This window comes from Neofelis nebulosa, chromosome 5 (genome assembly GCF_028018385.1).
Source record: "Neofelis nebulosa isolate mNeoNeb1 chromosome 5, mNeoNeb1.pri, whole genome shotgun sequence".
NCBI classification, from domain to species: Eukaryota; Metazoa; Chordata; class Mammalia; order Carnivora; family Felidae; genus Neofelis; species Neofelis nebulosa.
The window spans coordinates 77,377,001-77,393,752 of NC_080786.1; the positions used below are offsets into that span (position 1 = coordinate 77,377,001).

The following is a 16,752-nucleotide window of genomic DNA, read 5'->3' on the forward strand; positions in this document are numbered from 1 at the left end:
GGCTAATATTAAACTCTTGTGAGCTGGCTTATCTTGGTTTGTAACTGCCTCTTCTTCCAAAATCAGAAGTTAAAAATAAATTCAGAAGTCAAGATAAAACTTTCTCAATCTAAGCCAGTAAACTTAAACCAAAAATTCTGTTTTTCCCCAAAACAAGTAGCTATGACTAAGTCAGATCCTCCCTTTAAAAAACACTTAAGCTATGGGGCACCTGAGTGGCTCAATTGGTTAAGTGTCTGACTCTGGCTCAGGTCATGATCCCAACATTCACAAGTTCAAGCCCTGCATTGGGCTCTGTGCTGACAGCTCAGAGCCTGGAGCCTGTTTCAGAATCTGTGTCTCCCTCTCTCTCTGACCCTTCCCTGCTCTCTCTCTCTCTCTCTCAAAAATAAATACTAAAATTTTTTTAAAAAAATATTTAAGCTACTGGGAGACTTGGAGTTAACCATATTAAGTTAATGATAGAGTTAATTCAAGAAAACTATGATAAAGCTGCTTTCCAAAGTAATAATAAAACCTTGTAGTATAGGGATTCCTAATTTGGATCCATGTTAGAGCTTCAGAAATTTTATAACCTCACACCACCACCACCACCACCACCACCATCACGAACACCTCCTCCTCCTCCCACCTCCACCACAACCAAAGATTCAAATGTGTGGATGGATGTATGAATTTTTCTGGTTTATAATCTCCATAAGACTCTCAAAGAGGTTAAAGACCACAGTCAAAAATATTGTTTATTCAGTAACTTCAAAACAGCTGCAACCTTCAAAGGGAAGGGATGCACAGTCTTCAGGAAAGAGGTGATATTGAGATTTACACGTCATAAATGCTGAGCCCAGCCCGGCTCTGCCCAGGAGTGTTCTTGCTGCCTCTAATTCACACTTACCCAGAGAAGTTCTCACAGTGCAAAACAGGGGATGAGTAGCCCACAACCGTCCTCTCTCAGTGCTGACACACAGAATGTACCAGAGGGTTCCTATTTGCTGCTTTCTAGTGCTCCAGATGAGGCTGTCGACTCCCAGAAAGGGAGAAAGGGATGGCTTTGAACCTCCTGAATAAATCTATCCACTAGGATTCTCAGATTCTCAGATTTTGTTCTCACTTCTTAGTCATATTCTGTTATTCAAAGACCTTTGTCTTCAGGAAATCAGACAGTTCTGTGATTCTGGAAAGAACTGAGCTCCATTCGAATAATTTATTTCGCTGGACATAAAAGCTCTAAAAAGTTTCTTAAAACTCTACTGAAAATATTTTCCTGCTGAATCAGGAATCACCTATGAAACAAAACAAAACAAAAGCCCAACACTTCTATCCTGTAGTTGTGAGGCGGCTGGAAACTGGATGGTCTCCAGGGCACAGGTGCACTAGGAGCTGTCACTGCCCCAGGGACCTGCAGTATTTCCTCCTTGCATGGCAGTGTCCTGAATTTATAAGATTGTCTTAGCTAGTAACTTTTACAGGCTCATGTCTGTGAGGCCATCTTGCCTACTACATCCAATCCTTATTAGAATGTCTTCTTCTCCATGTTGAGGGAAATAACAAGAACTGAGAAACAGAATCCTTGTAAATCATGTCTTCTTTCTGAGCTCTTTCCCTTCACCTTTGGGCATGGGCAGTCAGCAGCATGAAATTGAATAATAATATTTTTAATATTCATGGAGTGGAGAACAGCTGAATAATTACTACTTTAAAATGATTACTTTAATTATACTGGCAGATAGAACAGATTGCATATCAGACAATTGGTTCTCTGTGATTATTCATTCCCAAGTGAATCCTAACAATCCCTTGAGATTATATAGGACTCTGTTGCCTACAAATTTTTATACAGGTTCACTTTGGATGCCACAACTACTCAGTGATATAGAAGGGATAGAATTTATTCTCCCCATTTTATACATGTGGAAACTGAGTCAGTGAGGGTTAAGTGACTTTTCCCAGGGCTTCACAGTCAGCAAATAACTGCATTCACATTCTGCTTTTTAGGCCAAAAGAAAAAAATCTTTATCACATGTTACTGCTTGCCACATCAGGAGCTTGGAATCTACTTTTCGGGGACTCTTAAAGAGCTATGTGAGGTATCAATTTCTTTAAAAAGATAAACTTTTTAAAGAAAAACTTTTTACTGTTTAAAATCATAGCATTTCATGTTTTAGATGATATAAGCGAGAGCAGCAGAAAGAAGGGTATATATTTTCTGTGGATGTCCAACACTGATGTCCTAAGCCTGTGGCTCTCAAACTTGAGTACACACAAAAATCAGTTGGGGGTGCTTGTTTAAAATACAGATTCATCAACTCTTGCCCCAAAGAGTCTTACTTTGTCAGTTTATGGTGAACCCCAGGAATGTGCATTTTCATAAGCACTGTGGGATATTCTGGTATAGGAGTCCTACTCCTTGAGAAACACTCAGTCTAAGACACTAGTGATCTGTTGTTCTTAGCCGGGAAAAGGAAAACTGTGACAGCATAAATTCAATTACTTCCAAGTGAATTAAGCTTACCCCAGCCTGACAGTGTTTGAGAGCACATTAACAGAATATATATATACTTTATATATAAACCAAACCTGAAAGTCATATTCTTTGAAACAATAAATTATATAGATATGGATAAAAAGATCTGAATATCTCTAACAGAGAAAGCTTGTTTCAAAAGAATTTGAATTTACTATTTGTCTTTGGAGTTGACCCAGCCTATAACAGATAACAATCCCACTCAAAATTCAATAGGCTAATTTGCTCACTTAATACCTTGTTCTACATTCTCCACTGTCCCATACTGAGCCAAAAGTCCATCCAGCACCTGAAAAAGAGAGATCCCATGTCAGAACAGGAAGATAAGATTGTACTCACACACACAAAAATAGTATAGTGATATCTCCCAGCAAATGAACTAAAACAAAACAAGGACAATTACAGGAATAATCTAATTAAATTGATATTTCAGGTCTTCCATCAAAACAGTTAAAAATGAATAAATATATGGGACTTGCACTTGGTTATTAGCTCTCAAGTAATCTGTCCACTAAGGTGACACAGCAGAATTTCAGAGTCTTACTGTTAACAACCACATCCATCGTGATGGTTGGGGCACAATGCTTTAGGACAAGCAGAATAAAGGACAAGGTTTACTTGTCCTTCTTACAAGTTTTAACCATTCTTCCTTCTGTTTTTCTCTAGGAATCTCCTTATTTTACAAAGCAGTGGGATATATATATTTTTTACTTTGAAATTTTCCATAATAAAGGATTTTTTTAAGTAATAAAAATGTCAGACAAAACATTCTATTTCCTTTAAGGCTGTTTTGATTTTGTTTGGGTTGGAAATAAACATGGGGGCGGTTTGTTTTTAAATAATGCAATGAGGCCACTCCTCACATTCTGTCTTCTTGAATTTTAAGGTAGCAATCTTATAAGAAGTTTTACAACTCTGAAACTATATCTTCACTATTACTCATAGCAACTCATTCACAATCAACAAAAAACCTACTCAAACTAACAATCTTCTATTTTTATTGGGTTTCCACTGATCTTATTTTTCCAAAATCATAATTTGGAAAGGTAAAAAGTCTTTTACAAAATCATGACCGAAAAATCACAAACCAGGTATACATTTTGTTTCATAGTTTGTCAGTGCTTGGTGCCTGAGAAGACAGAACAGGAGGGCTCAAAGCACACATCTTGCACAACAAAAAAGACGAACACAACCCTAAAGTTGTGACAGATCACGTACATTAGGATACTGAAAAAGGAAGACAGAGCACGCAGGAGCTTTGTGGGAGGTATGAGGACCTCTAATTCCCCAGGGAACTCACAGAGGGAGAGCAGTTTTGCTGACCTATTAAAAAGGAAGGTGAGGATGGAGGGCAGGAAGACGGTAAACACACAGGTGACACTGGCTTACCTCCCACTGCAGGTGAGGAGGGATGTTTCGGATCTGAATTTTCCTGCTCCTGTAAAAATGATAGCTCAGACTATAACACTTTCTCTAGGACACAGACTTCAGCAAATAACAAAATGTCTCAAGACCATAGCTTGAGTTCACTTTCTCACTGTTTACTGAGGCATCGGCAAGAGATTCCAGCTGTGACTCATGAGCATCATGTTTTAAGGTTTTCAATTACTTTGGGGAAAAAAAGAATAAACCCAACAAGAGTGAATACGCTAAGTGAAACAGCTTAAATACAGATGTGCCTTTTCAATTTCTTGCCAAAGCAGTTAGAACCTAAATTACCATACAGATTCTAATTATAGAATTTAGTACCTTCCTCCCCCAAATAGATGGTCCTGCAACTGACCCGACCCCAGTGGGTACTAAGGCTCAAATGTGACAGGTGAGGTCACATAAATAGTGGACTTAAATGAGGTCAGATTTAGTTCACCCTTTACCTAATAATGTAAAACTTCCTTTCGAAAATTACTTTATTCTTTGAATAAGTAATAGAGTAAAAATTTAAAAATTAGAACACTATAAAAAGGTGTGCTAGAAAAAGTCTTACTCCCACCCACTCCCTTCCTTTACCAGAAATAAACACTTTTACTTATCACTCGTGTACTCTTCAGTTTCTTTATGCAAATAATAGCAAATGCAAATATAAATTCTTATTTCTCCCCCCCTCTTACAGAAATATTTACATATTCTACAAACTCTCTGCATGATTTTTTCACCAGAACAGTATAATCCTGGAGATCTTCCCATGCTGACAGAGCCTTCATTCTATTTTATATTATCTGGAGGTACCAAAGTGCATTCAACCCATCCCCCTTGGGCCTTCTTTCACCTTTTTAGTCAGAGGATTTTTCTGTTTTTCTGGGACATCCTGCTGGTCTGATAACTAAGTGATGTAGATTGTTTCTTAAGTAAACATTAAAATTACATAGGAAAAGGAAAGAAATGGAAGCATAAGAATTTTTCTATCTTTTAACAATATGTCAGATCCTAGAAAGAAAACACAAATCAGCATTTAAATAATAGAGAGGTATATTTTAATGGGAGGACTTGACATCTGATTCCCCTAAATATCCATTTTGGGGCATTGTAAGAAAAGGATGTAATGGCAAAAGTGTACCTGCCATTACTTTTTCTTTTTTTCTGGTGTCAGAGGTACCAAAGAGGAACTACACACAGCCACAAGTTTTTCCATGGCTTTAATCTGGGCAATAGCCCCAGAAAGAAATGCTAACAATTCATGCAGAGAGGAAAAGAAAGAGAGGTACACAGAGGAAACATGAAAACAAACAATCAAGTAAATCAGGGGCTCCGGTTTTCTCATGGTTTTTATTGAATGCAAAGGCGGGGCACTTCTATGTTCTAGATCCTACACAGTACTTCTAATTTTTAAAAAATGAGAGTGCATTCATGCTTTACCACAGGGCAAGCCAGTCTATGGAACCTCTAATCTGGTATCAGGATAGGAAGGAGGAAGATGAACCAAGAACTAATTTCTACCTCTAGGCTATGAAGTCCCTTTCCTGACACTGCCTTTGGCAATAGTTCACAATAAAACTGCTGACACTATCCCATGTAGTGGCTCAACGGAATGCTCCACAGAAGATGTCACAAGTCTATTTACAGAAAAGACATCAGAATTTGCAAGAAATTGAATACTTCTTTTAAATATAATTTATTGTCAAATTGGCTTACATACAAAACCCAGTGTTCATCCCAACAAGTGCCCTCCTCAATGTCCATCACCCATTTCCCCTCTCCCCCACTCCCCTTCAACCCTCAGTTTGTTCTCAGTATTTAAGAATCTCTTATGGTTTGCCTCCCTTCCTCTCTGTAACTATTTCCCCCCCTTCCCCTCCTCCATGGACTTCTGTTAAGTTTCTCAAGATCCACATATGAGTGAAAACGTATATCTGTCTTTCTCTGACTTATTTCACGTAGCATAATACCCTCCAGGTTTCATCCACGTTGCTGCAAATGGCAGGATTTCATTCTTTCTCATTGCCAAGTAGTATTCCATCGTATATATAAATCTCATCTTCTTTATCCATTCGTCAGTTGATGGACATTTAGGCTCTTTCCACAATTTGGCTATTGTTGAAAAGTGCTGCTGTAAACACTGGGGTACATATGCCCCTATGCATCAGCACTCCTGTATCCCTTGGGTAAATTCCTAGCAGTGCTATTGCTGGGTCATAGGGTAATTCTTTTATTTTTTTGAAGAACCTCCACAGTGTTTTCCAGAGCAGCTGCACCAGTTTGCATTCCCACCAGCAGTGCAAGAGTGTTCCTGTTTCTCCACATCCTCGCCAGCATCTATAGTTTCCTAATTTGTTCATTTTAGCCACTCTGACCGGTGTGAGGTGGTATCTCAGTGCGTCTTTGATTTGTATTTCCCTAATGATGAGTGACGTTGTCCATCGTTTCATGTGTTTGTTGGCCATCTGGATGTCTTCTTTGGAAAAGTGTGTCTATTCATGTCTTCTGCCCATTTCTTCACTGGATTATTTGCTTTTCGGGTGTGGAGTTTGGGGAGTTCTTTATAGATTTTGGATGCTAGCCCTTTATCCGATATGTCATTCATAAATATCTTTAAGAAATTGAATATTTCTAAAGAAAACTATTTTTTTTAATCTCCAAATATAAACATCAACTCTAAATACTAACCAAGAATTTACTAGTATATAAGTCTTACTGGAAGAAATTCATGAACACAAAGATTTGAAAAAAGACAACCATAGCATTGTTTGTGACGGCAAAGATGGCAAACAATCTAAATACTGACCAACAGAGAAATGAGTAAATGAATCACAGGACAGCCACAAGATGGAACATTATACACCTTTTAAAAAGAATGAAGTGGGGCGCCTGGGTGGCTCAGTCGGTTGAGCGTCCGACTTCGGCTCAGGTCACGATCTCGCGGTTCGTGAGTTCGAGCCCCGCGTCGGGCTCTGGGCTGATGGCTCAGAGCCTGGAGCTTGCTTCTGATTCTGTGTCTCCCTCCTCTCTGCCCCTCCCCTGTTCATGCTCTGTCTCTCTCTGTCTCAAAAATAAATAAATGTTAAAAAAATAAATAAATAAAAAGAATGAAGCAGGGGTGCCTGGCTGGCTCAGTCGGTAGAGCATCCAACTCTTGATCTCTGGGTCTTGAGTTCAAGCCTCATGTTGGGTGTACAGATTACTTAAAAAAAAAATGGGGTCAACATATAGGCACGGTCATAAGGAACCATCCACTGCATGCCGTTGTAAGAAAAGAGCTAATTATAGATTAGGAAGATCTTGGTTTTTTTAATGTTTTTAATGTTTATTTTTGAGAGACAGTGTAAGCAGGGGAGGGGCAGAGAGAGAGGGGACAGAGGATCTGAAATAGGTTCTGTGCTAACAGCAGAGAGCCTAATGTGGGGCTCAAACTCACGAACCTGTGAGATCATTATGTGAGCTGAAGTTGGGCACTTAACTAGCTGAACCACCCAGGTGCCCAAGGCAGATCATGTTTTTTAAGTGCACAAAACATACAACATGCTATTAAATGTGTGTGCTTGTAAACGCATAAAAAAAGGAAGGTACAGGCAGTTGGTGAAAGGGACATATACTTTTAATTTTAGCTACTTCTGTCATTTGTTTTAAAAAACGAGAATGTACTCATGCCTTACTTGCTTTAAAAAATTAACAATTAAAACTCCTACTAAGTCTGCTTTAATGAATATACAAGATTTATTTTTGAAAAGTATACTAGAACCTACTAAATTAAAAAAAGGAAAGAACAAAAACCAAACACCTCACTTTTTCCATAACTAGGTTAGGTATTCTTGAAATCGTATTTAACAGAATACTAATTTATTTAGCAAACTCTGTTCCTAATGTATAAGCCATCAAACTCTGTCCGATCCAGATTACTGCAAATCCTAACTAACTGGGTCTGAAACAATAATGTTTCCCTGTAATGCCTCATGTAAAGAATGCACATCAGGCAATCAGTTCAGGAACTGGAATGTTCATTAATCACGATTCCAGGAGAAATAATCCCTAAAAAAGCTAGTGTGTGGCATCTCTAATCTTAGGTCTCGATGGAAAGAAAGAAAAAGAACTGAGAACTGAAAAAGGAACTGGAGATCACTATACGAGAACCAATTACACTGATCCTTAGGTAACTGGGAAGATTATCCTGAGCTATTATCTTTCAGGATCAGGAGTGGGCAGGACCTGTGAGTTCTGCTAACTTCCATGGCGTGATCTGGATGCTATGCCTCCTTCTCAGGGGCCAGGGATGCTTGTCCCCTTCAGCCCCCAGGGAGGGACTTCCGCATGTCCTTCAAACCCTGCTCACATGTGCAGAGGCTTCCAGGGCGTCTCCAGGCAGAACTGTCTCCTCTGCACTCTTCAGCTTTTATAACAGCTCACTCTCTGCTGTAATTATTTTTCTGCTGGGGCTGTCATGTTCCCCCACCAACCTTCTGCTTGATGGTAATTTCCTCAAGGACAAGCTCTTTATTTACTAGTCTTCTGTCCAGCACAGGGCCAAGTGTCTAGTGTAAAAGCAGAACATGGCACCCCAGGGCTGGGAAAAGCACTCCTAATGCTGGCTGTAGCATGCCTATGATGTGGATCCCCCTGACCCCACCCCGGAAGGCCAACTATTTATTTCTCCTGTGCCAGGTAGTCAAGAGAAGAGGGAAGGGTTCTTTACCCTCTTTCCCTTTTGAAATCCATAAAAGTATGCCCTGCTTAAAGAAGCCAAAGATACACAATAACTCAGGAAAATTATTGGTTTTAAGAAAATAATTTTGTTTCTTAAAAAAAAAGGAATAATCTCACAGTTCCTTTATTTTAAAAAAGAAATCAACCTTCCCTAAACACACATAATGATGTTTCTCATCTTCACTGCCCAGAAGCATTACAGCAGCTTCCTAGCTGGCCTGTCTTCCAGTACTGCACTCCTTCCTCTCCCAGCCAGCCCTCCTGGGCTGCCAGTGACTGACTGCCTTTTTCTTTTTCTTTTTTTAAGTTTATTTATTTTTGAGAGACAGAGAAAGAGTGAGTAGGGGAGGAGCAGAGAGACAGGAAGAGAGAGAGAATCCCAAGCAGGCTCCATGCCATCAACACAGAGCCCGAGTGGGGCTCGAGCTCACAAACCACTAGATCATGACCTGAGCTGAAATCAAGAGTCAGATGCTTAACCGACTGAGCCACCCAGGTGTCCCCATCAGTGACTTTCTAAAGCACAAATATGACTGGTTACTCTTGCCTTTTTTGACTCCCTGTCAACACATCCAAATTCCCTTTCACGACCCAGTTACTGTCTCCTTCCCCATCTCTTTATGTTGCCAAACTGCCTAAATTTTATGCATTTCTCCCTTCATCAAAAGTAGTATGTTACGGGGCGCCTGGGTGACGCAGTCGGTTAGGCGTCCGACTTCAGCCAGGTCACGATCTCGCAGTCCGTGAGTTCGAGCCCCGCGTCAGGCTCTGGGCCGATGGCTCGGAGCCTGGAGCCTGTTTCCGATTCTGTGTCTCCCTCTCTCTCTGCCCCTCCCCCGCTCATGCTCTGTCTCTCTCTGTCCCAAAAATAAATAAAAAATGTTGAAAAAAAAAATTAAAAAAAAAAAAAAAGTAGTATGTTACACCGGCAGTTTATATGCATGCTTTTGACGCCTTCAGTCTACCTTAAAAACAGGACTAAAGAATTTGTCTATTCTAGATATCTCAGTAAGTGGAATCATACAGTACTTGTCCTCTTGAGTTTGGCTTATGACAGTTCACATAATGTTTTCAAGGTTCATCCATGTTGTAGCACGTATCAAAACTGTATTCTATGCACTGCTTTTTATTTTCATTTATTTATTTATTTTTTTTTTTTTGAGACAGAGAGAGACAGAGAATGAATGGGGGAGGGTCAGAGATAGAGGGAGACACAGAATCGGAAGCAGGCTCCAGGCTCTAAGCCATCAGCCCAGAGCCCAACGCGGGGCTCGAACTCACGGACCACGAGATCGTGACCTGAGCTGAAGTCAGACACTCAACCGACTGAGCCACCCAGGTGCCCCAATGCACTGCTTTTTAAAAAAAATTTTTTTTTTTTAACATTTATTTATTTTTGAGATAGAGACAGAGCATGAACGGGGGAGGGTCAGAGAGAGAGGGAGACACAGAATCTGAAACGGGCTCCAGGCTCTGAGCAGTCAGCACAGAGCCCGATGCGGGGCTCGAACTCACATACCGCAAGATCGTGACCTGAGCCGAAGTCGGACGCTTAACTGACTGAGCCACCCAGGCGCCCCTGCACTGCTTTTTAAAGTTAACCTGTTAGTGTGGCCGCTTCAGCAATACATACACTAAAGTTAATCTGTTAGGGTCTGTTTTGTTTTTTGAGAGGGAGGGGGAGGGAGGGAGGGAGGGAGGGAGAGAGAGAGAGAGAGAGAGAGAGAGAGAGAGAGAGAGAGAGAGAGAGAGAGAGAGAGAGACAAGCAGGGCAAGGGCAGAAGGAAAGAGAGAATTTTAAACAGGCTCCATGCCCAGTGCGGAGCCTGAAGCAGGACTCGATCTCATGACCATGAGATCATGATCTGAGCCTAAGTCAAGAGTCAGCCACTCAACCGACTGAGCTACCCAGGTGCCCCATCTGTTAAGGTCTTCTATTTATTTCCTTTTAACTTTTTTTTCACATGAAGGAATGTTTTGGATTTTTACCAATTTTAAGACAATCCACCCAGACTTTTATACTGGCTAAGTTAATTAGATCTAGATCAGTGGGTTGGGGGAAGAGGGAACAGATAGTTAGTATTTACTGGTACACAGTTCCTGCTTGGGATGATGAAAAAGTTCTGAAAATAGTGGCGATGGTTGTACAACACCACCATCACTGTTCTTAATGCTGTTGAACTGTACACTTAAAAATGGCTAAAAGAGCAAATTTTGTTATGTATTTTTTACCACCGTAAAAAAAGTACTATACAAAAAAAGAGCAATGCAAAGGAAACAATATGAAATCTTCTAGGGAACAACTAGTCTGGACTCTTCAAAATGTCAATGTCATAAAAAATCCAAACATTGCTCTAGATTAAAAGAGAATAAAGAGATCCAAAAACCAAGGGGGACAGGGGAACAAGAATAAAGAGGGCAGTAAGGAGCACGGTTTTGACTTTTTTCTTTTTCATTTTAATGAAAAGCAGAGCAAGACCCATAGTCAAGCAGAGGGTACTCTTTAATGTAGACAAACAGGGTCTTCCCTAGTGGCTTTGGGATTTAGGAATTTAGAATTTCCCACTCTCATAATTCAAGCAAGCACTTAGGATGAGAAAAGGAAACAAGCTCGGCCTCCACACTACCAGGAAAGGGGTAATACAGCCCTCCAGCCATCTTGGGGATGGACTGGGGAACTTGGCTACTCTAATTCTATATTCTGGTTAATCAGTGATTGCAGTATACACGTACAGACTATAAAATCTTAACTACAAAACAAAATACACTTAACCCCAGCTCATCTAATTCTAACCGACCTGGTTGATGGTATATAGAGCTTTTCAACATCTAAGTGCCTCAGAATACTTTTTATAAATGTTATTATCTTTGTAGTGTAGATGCCCAGAGGAAATAGAAAGTTCCAACTTGAGTGAATTTCAGATAAACTAGATGTCCAGTGTTATAAATTTCAATAGCCTGGCAGAAATTATTTTGTGTGGTAGAATTTGTAGCTTAAAAATAAGTGGCCAAGCATTTGGGAAATACAATCATATTTAATTGTCATGGAATTTCTGTGATTATGAAGAACCATTTTACCTATATTTGGGGGGTAAAAAAAGTTTAACCATTTTACCTATATTGGGGGTAAAACACATGCTTGCATGTGCAGAGGATAATGGTATATGGTAATGAGCCACAAGTCTGATCAGCCACCTTGGGAACTCTAACCCAAGCCTTAACCATGATGGGGACTTGAGTGGAGAACAAAGTTAACACAAATGTGAGAACCCAGCTTATAAGATCTCAGGTTCCATTTGAAAATTAGGTCATCTAGGGACTAGAGAATCCCCAGGTAAACTGTGGACAAAAGAGGCGACATAGAAAGTAGAGTCCTATGAAAGAGTTCTGTGGGGTTCAATGAAGAATTCTACCTAACTAAGTCCCATCTGTTTCCATAGCCATTCTGGGTGCCATCAGATGACACACAGTCCTCACCTTGGAGGGAAATTAGAGCACCATGGATTACCTATGGAGTGGCAAGTATGCTAACCAACTCCAAGGACTGTGTGAGAGCTAAGACTAAACCCACCATGATTCTCCTGTTGCCCTCCCCCAGCATATAGTGCTATAGTCAGTATAGTGCTGTATCCCATGCACTCCTTAGTATGTGTTTAAACCTTAAACTTAGAACTTCTGGACAGTCTGTACAAGGGATATTCTGTGCTAAACTGAACTAGGACCTAGGGCTGCTCAGGGAAGCAAATGAATCACCAGAGATAGCCAAGTCCAATCCTCTACCCAACTGTCACTTAAATCCCCCTCTTTGTCTCTGTCTTTGTCTCTCTCTCTCTCTCTCTCTCTCTCTCTCACACACACACACACACACACACACACACACACAGGCAGGGGACAGGGAATGATTAAAAAGTCAATTAAACAAATTGTTTAGTCACTTTGTTACAAAATTATTAAGAACAATTGCCTTTGCCTCTATGGGATCTAAAATAAGTGTATTATAATAGTTATCACAAAACGATGCTTTCAATATATAAACTGCTAACAAGGGAAAAAAAAAAGTTTAGGGATTTTTTAGGAAGAAAAATTATGTGATCAAAGTCTTTGTGAATATTAACAGTGTTATGGGCCAAATCATAAAAAGATTAAATCAGGTATTATTGTGGTGACCTACTGCAAAGGGTTTTGAGCCAGAAGAACTGCAGTTATAAAGCTGACAACTTCCTTTCCTCTATAAACTCAAGTCCACAAAACCATAAATCCCCAAGTGGCCCCAACATACTCATGCTTCCTGACATTCAGAGGCAGGAGCTCATGAAAAGTCCACTGTCTGAACAGGACAAAAGTCAGTGAATATGGTAAGCAGTAGCCCAAGACTTTGTAACTCACTTAATCTCCTACATCCTCCTAACCAGTCTACTAGCTTATAGAAAGGCCTTGACTTTTTAAGAAGTTGCTAACACAATTCCAGATTTCCCTTTTGAGGAAAACACTGGGGATTCTTAGTTGTTGCTGAAACAGGGAGAAGGGGAAAGAGAAGAGTGAATGGGATGATTTATGATGATTAGATGTTCATGAGAAGAGTGGCCAGACTGCTATTCCTGGGCAAGATGGTGAAGTAATTCCCCTACTGGGAAGGGGTACAGTGAGTGTAATTTGCATTAAAAGATCATTAAGTTTCATTTCAATTGCAGGATTCTACAAATGCTCTGGAAATTGTAAGGTTAAAATAATCTCCTGTTAAAAGGAATCAGTATGGGGGACCTGGCTGGCTCCGTCAGTCAGTGGAACATGCAACTCTTGATCTTGAGGTTGTGGGTTTGTGCCCCATGTCGGGTGTACAGATTACTTAAAAATCAAATCTTAAAAAAAAAAAAAAAAAAGGAATCAGCAGGATTTACTATGTACGCTGTAATGACCATATACTGTTCTAATAAAGCAGACAACCAGATTTCTCAGAAATTCGATATTTTAGCTCTGTAAAAAGGAAGTCAAGGGGTGCCTGGGTGGCCTAGTTGGTTAAGTGTCTGAGACTCTTGGTTTAGGATCAGGTCATGATCTCATGGTTCATGAATTCAAGCCCTGCATCCGGCTATGCACTGACAGCACGGAGTCTGCTTGGGATTCTCTTTCCCTCTCTCTCTGCCCCTCCTGCTTTCTCTCAAAGTAAATAGATAAACTTAAAAAAAAAAAAAAAAAAAAAAAAGAAGTCAATACCTAAAACTTTCTCTTTTTTGATTCATATTCACTTTTTGGCAAAGGGGGTCCTTTTACTGGAATGGTGGCAAAGAGTAGAACAATTTGAACTAAAGAAAGAGAAAAAAATCTAAACAATTATTTGGGGAAAAACTAATATTTTTCTTTGCCAAAAACTTCTTTAGGAAATTAAAATAAAATGAAAACAAAAAAAAAACACACAGGAAAATTGTGACCCACTCTTATCAAGGTTTGTGTACAATTTCCTACAGATAATGCCACCTTTCCCATCTACCATCTCCCTCCTTAATTCATTTTGTGACATGACAGAGGAAAAAAAAAATAGATTTAGCTCTAGTTTTACCAGAACTTCTCCATGTGCTTCACTGAACACTATTTCTTCCTCATACAAGTTATTTTATTTAAGGAAGTCTAATAAAGGTTCAGAGGTACACCGGAAACACTCATCACGGTATTTTCAGCAGGAAGCTATCCTCAAACCACTACTACTTACCTTAATGGATTCTAATAAGTGTCTCATTTAAGCTTTACCACCCCCTACATGAAGTACGCATTGCTATCCCCATTTTTCAGATAAGTAAACTGAGGAGTTGGATGAGTGCCCTGTCTACATCTCACAGGTAGGGAGTGATATTTTTGACTTGTGCTCTGCAAGTTTAAATCTTTGTTCCTAAAACATCGCTTTGGAATTGTTGATTCACCAGTAACAAAATTTACACTTTATGTATATGTATGTATTATGTGTATGTGTGTGTGTGTATATAACACGTGTATATACACACGTATATACACACACACACATACACATATACATACACACACACACACACACACACACACACACAGCAATGAATTTTGGACAAGATATGCCTTTTCAGGCAAATTCTAGGAAAATGGGTTTTAGGATTGGACTTCTATCTAGCCTTTCCCATTCAGTGTCAACCTCGCTATGGACTCTGACCAAAAACACCTCCTCTAGGAAGGGTTATTTTGAAAACTTCATCAAAGCTGCTCACTCTTTGCTCCTCAAAAGAATTTACTTACATACAAATGCCTTTTAGAAAAGGTAACAAAGGCATTACCTAGTAAACTCCTTCACCAGGTCAGCTGACTCCTGGTTGACAGTCAGGGTCTCTTGGCCCATGGCTGGGAGCCATACATACCTCTTTGTAAAGGCCTGAGGGTGGGACTAAGTATAGGAAAGATTTGCCTCATAGTTTTGCTTAGTAACACTGGGCAAATCCAGTGAGGCATGATAAAGCTTGAGAACCCTCTCCCAAAAACAGATGGCTGTATGGGGAAAGGCAGAGTGGATCCCAGACAGGGGGACGAGGTCCTCAGAAGGCTAGAACATTTATGTGTGCCAGAGTACAAACATGAATTTGAATTCAGGAAGGTGAGATTTTGAGAGGCTAAGGCTGAGTGTTTGTGAACTAAAACTCTGCACACCAACTTCCAGCTTTTCAAGATCTAAACAGAGTAAGGATTTTCCTTAATATTTTCATTCGGCTGTGATGGAGATTCCAGTTAACAAAACCAAACTGTGTTTCTACAGAAGTGATTAGTTACTCTTTACAAGACCCTCAAACTCATTATCTGTAATTAAGACTAACCAGGGTAAAAACACATATTTACACATCATAATTTGAGCCAAGATAAATGATATACATAAACACGATGCAACACAAGTTATAATCTGAGTATATAAATGTTTGCCTTGTGTGGTGCATGGTAAACACAAAATCATCTTTGTAAAGGCAAAGGGAGCCACATGCTTCATCACCCACAACTGTGACATCCTTCCAGCAACTCTTCAACCCATTTTCAATAACTGCTTTCGTTAGTTTTCCAAACAGCACACAAATCTGTCCCGCTCCTTCCTTCCTTCCTACCTGGTCCTTTTTCGTTTTTTCTCCCCTCCACAGCCAAAGCAACATCTGGAGCAGAGCAGGTGCTCAGCAATCAGCAAATTCACCAGAAGCATTTGTTGCTGACAGCTGGCTTCTTTTTCCTGGCTCACTCCACCCCATATTCTAACTTCCAACTATAAGAGGAATATGTGCTTACTGAAGACACTGACTGGTCTTCAACCAAGCCACTTGGGTTTTTTTTCCACTCCAGTTTATGCTCATCGACTCAATGCAATAGGCTGAGGACCGAAAAATATAGGACAAGATATTTCCTAACACAGTAGCCACTACATACATTTCCCGTGATTAGATGTAATGACTCACATAGAGGTGGTGTTTTTACCCTCAAGACAAGAAATGCGTCAGCATGCCTTGACTTACCGAAGAAACAGTTTCACAATTAACACAAAAATTCAAGCCAGAAGTTCTGAGTCCTCAAAGTCTGGGAATGAGTGATAAACCAACAACATTTTACTTCTGAAAAGAAGGAATTATTCCCAGCAGTTATAAAAGACTTTGATCATTTCATTATAGTCATGATGATGATTAAGAAAAATTAAATTCATCTCCACTATAGCCCTAAATCCCAATAAGCAGAGAAAGGCATAAGCAGAGAAAGGCAGGAAAGGGTCAGCCAAGTCACATATTCCTCCCTCACAAAGGAATTCCCTCCCCCTGCCTTGCAAAGCAAGTAGGATTCACCATCTCACACAAGAGTAACATCTCACGGGGAGCCTGGGTGGCTCAGTTGGTAAAGTGTCTGCCTCCGGCTCGGGTCATGATCTCATAGTCTGTGAGTTTGAGCTCCACATACGGTTCTCTGCTGTCAGCACAGAGCCTGCTTTGGATCCTATGTCCCCCTCTCTCTCTGCCCCTGCCCTGCTCACACACACTCTCTCTTAAAAATAAACTTAAAAAAAAATATTAAAAAAAAAAAAAAGAGTAACCTCTCACCTATATTGGGGAATGGGATGG

At 40.0% G+C, this 16,752-nt stretch overlaps 1 protein-coding gene across 4 annotated transcripts in view; it reads right to left on the minus strand.

The window, feature by feature from the left end:
• Positions 1-16,752, minus strand: part of IGF2BP2 (insulin like growth factor 2 mRNA binding protein 2) — a 157,186-nt gene that overhangs the window by 38,595 nt on the left and 101,839 nt on the right. For all 4 annotated transcript variants that reach the window (XM_058730753.1, XM_058730751.1, XM_058730752.1 and 1 more), the window contains exons 3-4: positions 3,911-3,959; positions 2,759-2,810 (exon numbers count right to left, since the gene is read on the minus strand). In XM_058730753.1, the coding sequence (XP_058586736.1) occupies positions 2,759-2,810; positions 3,911-3,959 (101 nt within the window). The remainder of the gene's footprint in view (positions 1-2,758; positions 2,811-3,910; positions 3,960-16,752) is intronic.